The sequence below is a fragment of the Colletotrichum abscissum genome (assembly GCF_030869225.1).
Source record: "Colletotrichum abscissum strain IMI 504890 chromosome Unknown Scaffold_1.1, whole genome shotgun sequence".
NCBI classification, from domain to species: Eukaryota; Fungi; Ascomycota; class Sordariomycetes; order Glomerellales; family Glomerellaceae; genus Colletotrichum; species Colletotrichum abscissum.
Genome location: NW_026849987.1, coordinates 834203 through 847138, shown reverse-complemented (window position 1 = coordinate 847138; position 12936 = coordinate 834203). Strand labels below are relative to the sequence as shown.

Sequence of the window (12936 nt, the reverse complement as noted above, 5' to 3'; positions counted from 1 at the left end):
GGAAGATCTCTAGACTCATCCGTGACTCTTTCAAATGTCATCCGGTAACACCATCCCGAATCGGAGAATTAGGTGGTCTTTTTGAGTTAGGCTCGAGCCGACGCAGATGCCAAGTCCTAAGTCAAAGCATAAATGCTTTCCGTTTGGGCCGATGACAGCTTGGCTAACGGGGAGCCGAAGCTTGTTTTCAAGAGACCACATTGGAGTTTGATCCATGTGTGGGTAGATGGAGCAGACTCGAAACACACAACTCAAGCCCCTCATCCCTGTCACTGTTTAGTAAAGCATACCACTTCAATGCGACTCACTGATAGACGACAAGTAAGTGTATCATCTGCAACTCTGCAGCGTTTCCTCGTGTAGTCATTTATACAGAAAGTCTGCCTTGCGTCATTCCGGGTAGAGGGAACATTCGGTTCCAACCCGGGATTGTCGTACAATGCCCATCATACACCATAAGTCATATTACCAAGCCACAGTAAGGCCAGGAAGCCTACAAACTTCAGTCGTAAGGCGCTGTTTGACGCAACGGTGCCTTTCGTTCTTCCTCTTTCTGTCGCCTCTTCCATGGCTGCCGCCGAACGCCATGGAACAGGACTTGTCTTACCGTCCTTAACCGGTAAGGTGCGACCCAACGAGACTTCTCCGGCCTGCTTCCCTTCCTCTACTCCCGTCAAACCCTTAACAATGCGGAGAGTGGCACGCTGGCAATTGTTGCATGCCCAAAGGAAGACAATAGCAATGATTGTTACTTCAGCTGCTCTCGGTAGACGGCCTCCGCTTCCAATCCTCAAAACCCCAGCTCCGTCACTCGCAAGCCATATGTGATGGTGCAAAATGTAGGCTTCAAGCGACATTCTTCCAAGAGCTGCCGCAGGCGGGATTTGAAGGTCTCGCAACTTCCGTAAAGAGTTTCTCGTAATTATGGCCGACAGCACAAACCAGGGGCTCGTGTACGGATGGTAGGTGTCGTAAGACTGGTTATTGTGGTATACCTCGGCGATGAACGCAAGGATGATGAAAACAATGAGATACGCAATGGCGAAAATGAGCATTATCGGCTTCACCGGAATCGCGTCTTGTTCTGGGTATGTGATTTCCAACAACCCGCGGTCAAGTGCGTTGTTGATCTTTTCAAAGAGAGCTTCGGCGTTGATGCCATGCTGGCGACGCCTGAGAACCGAGACTCGGTGCGTCGCAGCCGCCGTAAGTATACCAAAGTAAGGGATAAAGCGGTCCATGGCGAAGTGGGCGCGCAGGGGATTTACGTCCCAGTAAATCCCACAAGCCCGTTTGAGAATTGACAGAAAACGCTCAGGTGTACGGGTGCTTTGTACCAAGTACGAAGTCCAGGCAGCAAACACAACAACCTTTACAAAGAATGCAACAGGATTGCTGTTGAACTTCTTAAAGCAAGCCAGCGTTGCATAGATGACTGCAAACCAAAACGTCAATAGTGGCACAGTGTAAATGATCCATTCGCTTGATACCATGAACGCGATCGAGCAGGTCAGCAGATTCAGCCGACCTAACACATATGCGACCCTGCGTAACGAAAAGTCTTCGGTGCGGAGGAAGTACATCGTGTGACCGTAGCTGAACAAAAAGATGAATGTCGCCATGAGGAACTTGTGTACCTTATACATCGCCAAGGACTCGGATGCGTTGTGGTACTTATACAGTAGAACGAATGCCAGCATCCAGCCTCTCCACTCGTCTGTTTGCTCTCGTGATAGAAAGGACGTCGTAGTGAGTCCTTTCGCCGACGACAAGACAGGTGCCTTGAAACGAATTGACAGCGCTGCGAAAATAACTAGGCCAACCAAAGGTGATATAAAGTCGGGTATGTCAAAGTACTTGTCCTGCTTCGCGAAGATGTGAGTTCGGTCGGCGATAAGGCAGTATACCGCAACGATCAGTATGGTAGCCAACGCCAGAAGAGTATCCATGAAGCGGGACGTTCGTGCAGACGGAAAAGCATCCTGCTGCCGACTCAAAAACAGGATTGGCATTGTTAGTACATTGAGGCCAAGTAGCAAAAGCTGAATCCGACGAAGAGGGGAATACGGCACACAGCAGGTGATCTGGTTGGCGTATCCTCGTCTAATCAGACCGGCATTGCAGTGGGCATTGAGGACGACATCCAGTTTTCTCTCCGCCACGATGTCGACCGAATGTATACCATCCTCAAGCATAGCGTCGTCGTGTCCCTCGGTCATGCTATTGTAGGCCCTTGCGATGTGTGATTTTTCGTTCAGCTCCAGGTGATCCAGGTTCCAATTCATGGCGTCAATCCTCCTAGGAGTGATGGCTCGCGCGCGGGACGCGGTAAGCATATCGTAGGCTGGAACAGGCACGGGTGCCATAAGGACATGGTTAGAAAGCTCTGCAAAGGCTGACTGTGAGTTGCTCTGAGGGTACACCATCAATTCGTCGATACTCTTATGCAGGTACGGCATAAGGACGTTGATGCCTTCTCTGAAGAGCTCCAAGTACCGGTCACCGCCCTGACGGGCCGCCCATAGACCTGGAGTGCCGAGAACGATGAGCGCTGGTGAACCTCTTCCTTCTTGTCGAACAAGTTTCTCGTAATCGGCGGATCCGGGACGGTCCCGAAATCGAGCCAATTGGCTATGGAGACTCGTGGAGTTGAGCCAAGGGTCCCAGATAAACTCCAATCTGACGCCTTCAACATCCATTGTGAGGTTTTGATGTTTGTCGTCCGACACGGCGAAGTCAAGAATGGCTTTCTCGGCGACGTGATGGTCAAGTCGGGTCATGGCAGCAAAGTAGAGCTGGCGCATAGTCGAGTCTCCCATGATAACTAGGTGACGACCTGCGAAGCAATCCGAGACATCCTCGCGGGACATCTCGCGCATTCTGCAATTGTCAGGCTCCCATTTCGAAAAGACGTCTCTCGGCAACTTTGAGCCGGGCCGCGAGCGCCAGGTGCCGTTGGAGAGCAAAGCGTTGCACTTGTAGGGATCATGTTGGCCTGCATCTCGTGTCAGCTTCTTGACTCAGCTTAAGCTTGTCCACGACCCTAATTTGGTGGGGCAGCTGGAGAATGGAACTGCTTTAATCGTACCGAATACGAAATACTGGTAGACGACTGAGAGAAGCAGTATTAAGAGGGAAACCCGCGGTATGGTCCGGAGAAAGAAGGGCGAGCTCCCGGCAGAGGAAGCTAACCTTTGAATGCTGCGAATCATTGGGGGCTAGGAGGGACAAAAAGGAACCACCCGATAAGGTACAGCGCGCGATCTCAATGCTCCGACTGGTGGTGGCGGTTGCAGCTGGCGGGAAACCGCATTTCTCTTCCGCCTAGTGGAATGCTCCCCGGACTGTTCAGGGACGTGTTGAAGAACAGAACAGAAGAAGACTCGCGATGTTACAAAACCGAAAGAGAGCACTACGAAAGTAGAGTAGTAGAACGCGAGTTGAGGTAGAAGGGGAGGTTCGGAGAGGAACAGTCAAGCGGCGAAGGACCCAAGAAAGGAATCGGACTGATTGTCAACCCCATCAGACGCGCATGCGAGCGCGGCTGCCATTTCCCTTATAATGCCAGCAACGGTCGAGGCCAAGAACTGAACGGATGACAGGGCTGGCGCTGCCAAGGTGCCGCTACGGAAAGGGACCCGTCCATGGTCTTGGGATGTCATTCCTCAGCCTGTGACCTGTCAGCCTGGAGGGAAGGGAGTGGAGGGAATCCGCGGAAAGGGGAAGGCAGTCACGCGTACGCCGCATCTACGCAGACTCCAGAGCGGCAGAGCACATTGCATTGGCACATTAGGCCCTGGGGAAATCGATAAAAGATGGACGGGGGGTTGCACTTGGTGGGAATCACCGTCAGCAAGCGAGCTGTTGGTGACTGCTCAGATGGGATGGACGGGCAGCCGTGAGATAACAGGCCAGGCACCCCCCTTCCGTGATCCCTGCTGGATGTCGACGACGCACCTTCTTTTGGCAAGCCAACACGCGACATTGTGGGGGAGACTCCGAGAGAGAGAAGCACGAACCCGAGCACCGTCATTCTGCTCGCCTATTTGGCACCGTGTGGGATGCTCATAATCCCGCTATTGCCGCCAATGATTTGTTATCAATCAATCACCCAACCCGCTGGTCGCTTTGGGACTCTGGGAGTTTTGTGGGCCAGGGAACACAGTGTGGTCCACTTGTGTTGGCCAGTGCAGCCACGCTGACGGCCAAGAAGGCGCACCGCCTATATTTTCTCTCGGCTCGAATTTTTTTTTCCTTCTCTTCATTCGTCCATCTTCCCGTCGGACACCGTTTACAGTCGGCCAAACATATGCCGTTGCAAACGGCGGCACAACTCTCGATACTCGAGAAAGTGAAGTACTCGAGCACTGCCAGTCACTCCATGGTGTTTATCCTTCATTCGGAGCATATCAGGCTGCTGCAAGAACTGCAAGAACAGAGGTAGGTCAGAGCAAGGAAGCTTCCGCCAGTCACGGAACGCATCACATACATGCAAACTTGATGCCGTCTTTTGCCATAGCTCGATCAGTTCAGCCGTCTCGTCTTCTGATCTTGAGCCGGATACACCACGCCTTGCGCGTGGTAGTATGAGACAAGATCGAACCCCAGGCAATGTTCTTTGAGTACGTAACCTTCTGATTCCATGTGAAGGCTTGCGTAATTTATCTGTTGTCACACCTCTCAGTCTTGGCGCTCTTTTTCATGTAGAGATCGTTTCCATTTCGTGCGCGTATCTACCTCTCTACCTAAGAGGCAAAAAGAAAACTTTTGGTAAAGGCAAATTTCAAAAGCAAAACATTCGGTCCCGTTCGTTCCCGTTCCATAATCTCAAGAAAGCCGCCAGCCCGATCGCATGCTGCTTCGCTTGAGTCTTGACTCCCTACTCACATCCCGTAAAACCCTGATACACGTGAGACCAATCCGCAATCCTCACTGAATGTACGTTGCCCGAGTGCCAAGAGGGCGGGGAGTGGGCTGCTTCGTCTGCTTGACATTTGCCTCCAGAGCCGATAACAGACCCTGACGGTCGAACTCGGTCAGCTGAAGCTTCTGCGCAGTCTGAATATGCTGAACGTCAACTTTCAAGATGTCTCGGATGGCAAGAAGCTCGTCAGAGCCCAGGCTGTCCGTGATACGCTTGGTCTTGTAGTTCAAGAGGAAGTGGTTGCTCATCATCTCCTCACGCTTGTTGAAGATGGCAGTCGTGGCCTTGGAAATTTTGATTGTCACCTCCTTGAGGTTGGGGCACTTGGCCAGCTTGAGGAACGCCGAGTCAGACTGAGGACCGCACCAGTGAATCTCAACCTTGCGCAGGTGGTCGAACAGGTTGCTGTTGGTGTTCAGGTGGCCAAGAAGCTCGCAGCAGCAGGCAAAGTACTGAGTCTGTTCGCCGTAATAAATCTGATAGAACTCATCTCTCAGGGCTGCTCCCAAAGTCTTGTACATTTTGAACTGTTGCTTCGCCATGTGTCCCCACAACTTTGCCTCAGGGTTGGCACAGTTGCAGCGGTACTTGTCTTGGATGCGCTTGAGGGCAGGCATTCTGCAGGCCTTGGAGCTGGTCTCAACGACCATGTGAAGCACACGTGCTCGAATCTCACGGGGCAACTTCATGAACGGGAAGACGGTAGGAGAGGGGCGGTCTGCAATACAGGAGTTAGTTACTCTATGGACTTTTCCATTCCGATGTACCCATAACAATCTCTGAAAGAACATCAACGTCGTTGAGTTCATGAAGCACTTACTGGCAATCTCCAAGACTTCGGTGCACATATGAATGAGCAGGGCGCATTCTCTTGTCTCGTCTTGCTTGTTCTTTTTCTGCTTTGTCATTCTCTCGGTACACTTTCGGATAGTGTCGATCATGGCCTGACGTCTCTTGGAGCTCAGACGAAGCATCCGGCCGAGCTCAGCCATGTCAATGGTCCCTGTTTTGGTGTCTTCCAGAGCTTGCAGCATCACCTGAGTGTTGTGGCACAGGTCGAAGCGCTTGTGGATGTTGCGACACTTCAAGACGAACCACGAGTCCATGCCCAAGACCATCTTGACGGTATGCTTGTAATTCTCTTTCTTTCCTTAGGTACGATATCTGACAGTCAAGACGCGCTTGGTGAACGCTTTGACGATATATGCTCGGTGCAGTAAGCCAGGTATCGGGACGCTAGAGATATATGGTCGGAAAGAAACGGTCTCAAGTCTGATGAGGGCTCTGACTGTTGTCGCTTCTAAAATGAAGTGATCTAGCGTTCGAATGGACCGCGTGGAAGTTATGGTGGATGGCCGGTTCGATGTGATTCAGGTATGCGCTAATATCAAGCGAAGAAGAAACGCGGAGATGTCGATGTACGGTTCTAAGGTGTGTTGGGTAGGAAGAGGCGTCTTTGATGGGAAGAGGGCTGGGGAATATTGCAGATTCAAGTAGTCCAGGACTGATGAACTGTGCTTTGCGACTCTCGTGAACTTGGATAGCTGCTAATGGAGGATTTGTCGATTATTGCTCCTGCGTGATGACGACGCACAACTCGTGGTGCTTATCAAATCGACCTGCGGCTTCAGTATCAGTAAAAGAGCAGAGGGTTTTGGGATATGATCGAGATGAACTGTAGGCTGCGATATGAGGGTTTCCTCGCAGAGTGATGACGGTTAAGCGTATATAAAAATTGAGAGTCGTGAGAAAACAAATGCCAACACGTAATCCAAGAACTTACCTGTTTGTAGTGCGTGAGAGGGTAAGAAAGACGAGAAGACGAAAGTTTGGTGCTTCCAGTCGGTCGGGAGAATGGGTGTGAAGGGAAAGGGATATAACAAAGCTCAAGGGCTTAGAAGATATAAAGTAGTGTGAGCTCTGGTGATGTGAGTCGTCAAGTAGAAAAGTGCGCAGGCAATACCCCGGTCGGTGAGGTATGAAGAAGGGAAGAGTTGCTCAAGGGTCGCGGACTGTGAACATGTGATGTGATGCGAGCCCGGTATGGCAAGGAAATATTGCAGAAAAGGGTCTTGTCGATACCTAAGTTTGAGAGGTATGGAGGGGGAAGGGTTGCTGAAAGATCTCAGGCGGTGGATATAAGCCCCGTGAGGTGACGTGAGGCGCGTGAGCGGAAGGGTCAAATAAGATCGTTCAAAGGAGGGCTGAGGAAGGTACGAACGAGACTGTTAGAGGTGTAGCCTGTGCACTCAGTTATCGGTGAGGTACGAAGTGGGAAGAAACTTCTCAGAGCTCCCAGGTGTAGTTGTTTTGATACACGCCCGTGAGTGAGATGTGTGTATGCAAAAGGTACCAACGAGACCTTCGAGAGGATGTAGAGGCTCGCGTATCGTGGGTGCTCAGCTGTTGTTCGAGTATGAAGACTCAATGGATTCCTTAAAGGGTCCGAGGACGTATGGACGTGGCCGTGAAGTGAGGTGTGCCTGCTGTAGGTCTGGCAGCTGCGAATGAGGGCGGTCAAGCAGAGAGCAGAAAGAGGCAAGTGTGGTCCTGAACGCTCAGAGGTCCATGAGATACGAATGGGCAAGTAATCCCTCAGGGGTCCTGGTTGAGTATGTGTGATATGAGTGTAAGGTGCGATTTGTATGTGCACATGGGACAAGCGGGAAGAGGGGGTGTTCGGTGTAGGGTGTAGAAGGTAAATGGACTTTTGCTCTTCCTTGTTGCAGAAGAAGAGGGAGAAGACAATCCTTGTTTCTATGCTTTTGTCATTGAATTGTTAAAGTGTAGGTGATGAATGCCTTTGGGTGGGGGAAGATGTAGTGGTTCAGTTGGGACAGGATGCGATGTTTTCTTAGCAGGCACAGTGAGGTCGACTAAACGGCAGGCACGATGGAGTCGCTTATTCAGGAAGGCAGGTCCCCTGCAGTGGGATCGATCTAGGAAGGTGCAGATAATCAAAGGCGGTCCAGCTGTGTGGGATGTTCTGTGTATCAGTTTGTCAACATAAGAGAAGGCTACATAGACTGAATGCGACGTAGTGTGGTTCTCTCCCCACATGAGGCTTAAGTCGACTACACTACTAAATGCTGTCCGAAGTGTCATTTCGAGGGAAGACAACAGGTTGCCCAGGGGCCAGTGGAATCACTATGTCTTTAAGTCAAGTTTATACGGATCCCGAGTGATGTATAAGAGGAGCTCTTCAACGATAACGGGCTCAGTGACATACTATCAAGGCTGTTTGACATCTATTAAGGTATGTGCAAGATTTGGTGGCATATTTCAGGCCATAGCGAGTTCCAATTTACGCCTAACATATGTTGTAAGCGGTTTAATTCATATCCTCAAATCTAACTTAGGTTCAAGAGATGTTTAACTCTCCATCACTGAATGTGGCGCGATATACTTGGGATCCATTGCAGATATCCAACGTAACGTTGTTGCTAAATAGGTGATTTAGGTGCCGAAAGAATCAGCAACACGATGGAAGTCATGATCTCAAAACATTATGCCGACTTGCTCAATTGAAACAAACTCGTCTTAAATATAATGCCTGTCCTTGTGGTTTTGTACGAAGAGTGGTCACGAGTGTCGTATCTGGAAAGCCTCAGGGGATGGAAACGTGATGTGCTTCCATTCCCAAACCGACAGCCTTTCTCAACAAGTCAACAAACCTTGTGTATTACTTTGACAACAAGCAAAATACTACAATCACCGGAAATCACCTCGCTGCTGACAAAACTATGGAAAACTCGACATCAGGTTGTGGATGACGTATCGCAAATGTAGGTAGGACTGCGGCAACAATTATTAGAGCTACCAAGAGCTGGATACACGCTCTCATTCCTAGCTTCCCAAGAAACCCCATTTAAGTGGCAACATGTCACGAAGATTCATTCAATTGACAACAAAAGCAACGGTGACATGACTGGCAAGCGAGGCGATTCCGAGAATAGTCTAGACAGTGCGATCCTTTGTTAACTAATGGTGGGGCGACATGTCGAGCTTTATTCCAAATAGTACGGACATCAAGACTCATATCCTTTGTCCAAGTCTCTTAGGTCACCGGTGCAATAAATTGCCACTTGAAACGATGTGTTATCAATAGAGTAGAATTTCTCGTGTGTATCGTCGGTTTCGAGGTGGAGTAGTCCTTGCCTCAGTGCCATCTTGTTATATCCAAGTCAAGCATTGTTGCCATATTCATACAGTAACTCAGTTGCCATTCCCAATCCAAGTTCCCCATTATCATGTAAAAATCAAGAACTAAGGCTCGAACACAACGGCCATGGTGACCTTTTCTCCCCCCCAAATTTCAACCCCAAACTCCAAGGCGATGCCGGAAAAGGACGCTTCGAGACGTCGAAATCGGTTGTCTCTCGATACCCAATATGGGAAATAAAAGTGTCTCAGATGAGAACGGTCGAGAACCCCTCGGGCCGAGAACCTCAAGACCTCTCATCCTCTTCCGGGACGGACCGGAACTGACTCTCGCGAGGCAAGGGGTTCATCCGGAGCGGGCTGTCATCCACGTCCACGCTGTTGTGGCGTGATGTGCCGGGGCTGACGTTGATGCTGTAGTAACTCGACCGCGCATCGCGGCTCATCGGGCGCTGGCCCTTTCCGAATGTCATGGTGAAGCCGTTGAGAATCTCCTGGTGTCTGAGGTTGGTCTCGTTGAAGGGCCTCTCGCGCGGATCGGCCTCCTTCTCCTTGATGGCAGTCTTCTTCTTTGGCTTCTCTTCCTTTGCTGAGCGCCATCCAAATGTCTTTGCGAGGCGGAGAGCTGGGGACTTTGGGTCTGAGCTGGTACGCTCTCCCTGGCTAGGCTCGGAGATGGACTTGCGGCGGCGGAAGTGATCGCGGATGGCCATTACGAAAGTCTTGATGATATGTATGTAGAGCTATTGACGAAGTGGATGATGGAAAGGCAGAAGATGATAACGGTGGCTGATCCTTTAAGAAACTGCTTGACAGGATGCCTGATATATTTGGTGATATGTTTGGACCGGTGAAGACTGGTATTGAAGATGTGTGGTATGGCTCTGGATTGGCGTTGTAGGCTGTTGGTTTGTCTGAGTGAATTAAAAGAGGAGAATAATGGTAGGGGAGCCCGATGGTATTTATCCAGGGGTGACAAAGGCCAAACGACTTGGCAGCATGGGAGGGGAACGGATGTGGCGATCCCAAAGAATAGCACCGTTGGAAGGACCCAAGATGGTGGGATCCGTGTCGCTCAAAGGACCTTTCCAGGACCCTGCATCGTTGGGGTTGCTCGCTAGCCGCTGCTTTCACGACCCGTGAGGCCATATGCAGGGCAGCGTCCAAATGGACTAACAACGCGCTGGGTAGGAGTGGCAAGGCACCACTCACACCATACGGGCCGGAGATCGACTCTCCAGGCCGATGCTACCTTACGTGCTCAAGATGGAAGGCTTCTTGGATGGCGCAGCGTCCGCCTCCGGCTGGATGCGGGGGTCTTCTTCAAATGCGGGGCGACGTCATTCCAAAAACACATGTTCTGGTATCCTAACCATTGCTCTTGGAGAAGCTCCCTCGCCTTGGCCGATAGTAATGCCACCGGATTCCGATGTTTCCTGCTCTCCTTGGACCCAGATGATCTTCAACGTGGCGGGGTTGAGGTCTTCGACGGTCTCGACCCGATCTCTAAACTCATTGTTCTGCATTCTGGCCGTCCCAAAATGTCTTCTTTGAGAAAACCGACCCGTCCCCGATGGTACCGGCCAGGCCGGTTAGCGCTGCAGGCCTGGATTCCCGCCATGTCTCACTTAGTCTCAGGTACTCTAAACTCAATAGAATCGTAAGCAGCAATTCTCGGGCTCAAAGATCAAACAACTACCCGCGCGTGTGCGTCGAAAGGACATCAATTGGTGCACTCTATCTCCAAAGACCTAGCCATTTCCGGAACGCCGCTACCAACGCAGTGACAACCGCCGGGCTGCTGCCAGAACCCATTCTGGCTGTCTTCGAGTCTGCCTAGTACCGAATCGAGCCAATTTAGATGAGCAGAAGGGGATACCAGCTTAGACAAAGAAGAACCTTGTGTGTGCGCTACCAAGAGTGCGCGAGAATTCGAGTACCCCTGCTGATCAAACATGGCTCATCGAGATGTGCACTCGGCTCCAAAAACACCAGCGCTGCTAGATCCAAGGCCTCCCAGAGCTGTGAGACCCCAGGCCAACGCTGCAGATTCCCAGTCCATATCCTCATCGGGCAGTTCGTCGCCTTCGACAGCAGTGCGGCTTTCCGCAGGACTCGGCTCGTACGCATATTCTGGTGCCTCTTCGGGGTTTGCCGTACGCTTCAGGGTACGGCCTTGACGAGTGCTTCTAGACGAAGGTGTCTCTGAAATTGTCATCTCTGCAGACTTATTTTTTTCTGCATGTTGATTGCCCCTGCGTCGCGTGGAGACTGTGTTGGTGTGGCTGGACGATTCCGATTCCGGCTTTGTTTTGTCACTTCCTCCCAGTAGTCTGGGTGGTGGCTTTGCCTTCGATAAATCGTTCGGAGCGAATGGAGTAGAGGCAGCTAGAATGTCATTTACATCCAGCACACGTGTAGCCGCCCATAACCCTTGGCTGAGTCCGCTGAGCAAAACGTCCCATGCCACAGCAGCTACAACAGGATGGTCGGATGCCGATCCCAAGACTTTCCCCAGCGCCGTTGTTGTACGCTCCCACGTCGAGCGTTTCTCTGTGTCAAAAGGCAGGAACCGGCTATGACGATGATAGTGGGCATTTGGCGCATTGTAAAGCAAAGCAAGCGCGGTGCCTTTGACGTGGAAGGCAAAACTTGCTGTGGACACAAAGCGAAAGAGTTCAGTGAATATGCCGTATGCTCCGTGAGGATCAGAGTATACTGTGCCCCAACTAGCTGGAATGACAGCGGGAATGACAATGGGGCCAAAGGTCAGAAGTCGCCCAAAGATTGCGATCCGGGCAAATGTCGCTGTGCCTGTTGTCGACGGAGCCCAGTATATCAGAACGTATGTAAAGCAGAACGATGCCAAGAGCAAGGCCGGGTGTGGCGTCCAATTGATAGGCTTCACAGGCAGTAATCTCTCGCGCAGGCGTCCTAGTGCAGAGGCGGGATGTCTGTCGTCTGCAGTGGTGGTCGGGGCAGGAGTAAGAAGCAGTGCGAGATAGAAGAGGTTCTGGGCGAACGAGAGGCTGACGAGATGTGCTAATCCGAGGTAGGCCCAGACAGAAGGGATTCTTCTTCGTGTGCCTTCGACTGCCAACAGCAAGCTCCATGAGACCGTTGCGAGTTCGATTTGCTGGCCCCACCAGAACCGCCGAGCTTTCTCGGCGATGATCTCGAGAGCGTCCAGGTGGATTGGAGTGTCACTTAGCCAGCGGCCAATGAAGACTTGAGTCGCAGTTTCGTTGGGGATGACTCCATGATCGCCATAGAAGCTAAGGTATCATGAGTAAGCCAGACAAAGAAAGCGCAGAAGACGAAACAAACCGAACTGGAGCTTCAACTCCACGCTGATCTGCCCAGACGCGATATGAAAGTTTCGCATAGCTTGAGGCCCAGTAACTTGCAAAAGACAAGCTAATGAGTGCCAAACTTGCGAACAACGGCGCAAGAGCTGAACGGCGAACAAGTCTTGCTCTTGTTCCTTGAGATGGCGGCAAGTGCTGATACGAGCTGTACAGACTTCGAGCGACAGTGGTGCCGAGAATTGCCACTGCAAGCGCATGGCCAGCCACCAAGCTCAAAGGCAGGTACCTGAATATCACGTTAGGATCGCTGGCTTTCATTTCGATGATCAAACACACTTCACTTCCGGTTCCAAGGGCACCGGCGCCATGTTTGTTTCGGTGAAATGGCTAGACGACTGATGCTGATTATGGTGTTGTTACAGGATGGTCAGCCACTTTGAAAAGTGCACCGAGGTGAGTGATATCGACCTCGGGGGTCAAACGATGTAGGTGCGGCGCGCGTCATCATAGCACACACTTGGGCGCGTTCCTTGGAAGCTCACT

General features: G+C 51.3%; 4 protein-coding genes across 4 annotated transcripts; all 4 read right to left on the bottom strand.

Moving 5' to 3' along the window:
• Window positions 1-446: 446 nt before the first annotated feature.
• Window positions 447-2879, bottom strand: CABS01_00236 (Cas1p-like protein; the record flags this gene model as incomplete). The annotated part of the gene is made up of 1 exon (XM_060533618.1): window positions 447-2879. The coding sequence occupies one exon, from the start codon at window positions 2877-2879 to the stop codon at window positions 447-449; it is 2433 nt and encodes an 810-aa protein (XP_060406132.1).
• A 2050-nt stretch (window positions 2880-4929) lies between these two features.
• On the bottom strand, window positions 4930-6042 carry CABS01_00235 (uncharacterized protein; the record flags this gene model as incomplete). The annotated part of the gene is made up of 2 exons (XM_060533617.1): window positions 4930-5642; window positions 5745-6042. 2 exons carry the CDS (start codon window positions 6040-6042, stop codon window positions 4930-4932), a joined length of 1011 nt encoding a protein of 336 aa, XP_060406131.1.
• Window positions 6043-9372: 3330 nt separating this feature from the next.
• On the bottom strand, window positions 9373-9798 carry CABS01_00234 (uncharacterized protein; the record flags this gene model as incomplete). Its single annotated transcript, XM_060533616.1, has 1 exon — window positions 9373-9798. One exon carries the CDS (start codon window positions 9796-9798, stop codon window positions 9373-9375), a length of 426 nt encoding a protein of 141 aa, XP_060406130.1.
• A 1247-nt stretch (window positions 9799-11045) lies between these two features.
• On the bottom strand, window positions 11046-12761 carry CABS01_00233 (uncharacterized protein; the record flags this gene model as incomplete). The annotated part of the gene is made up of 3 exons (XM_060533615.1): window positions 11046-12360; window positions 12413-12679; window positions 12730-12761. 3 exons carry the CDS (start codon window positions 12759-12761, stop codon window positions 11046-11048), a joined length of 1614 nt encoding a protein of 537 aa, XP_060406129.1.
• Window positions 12762-12936: the final 175 nt, after the last annotated feature.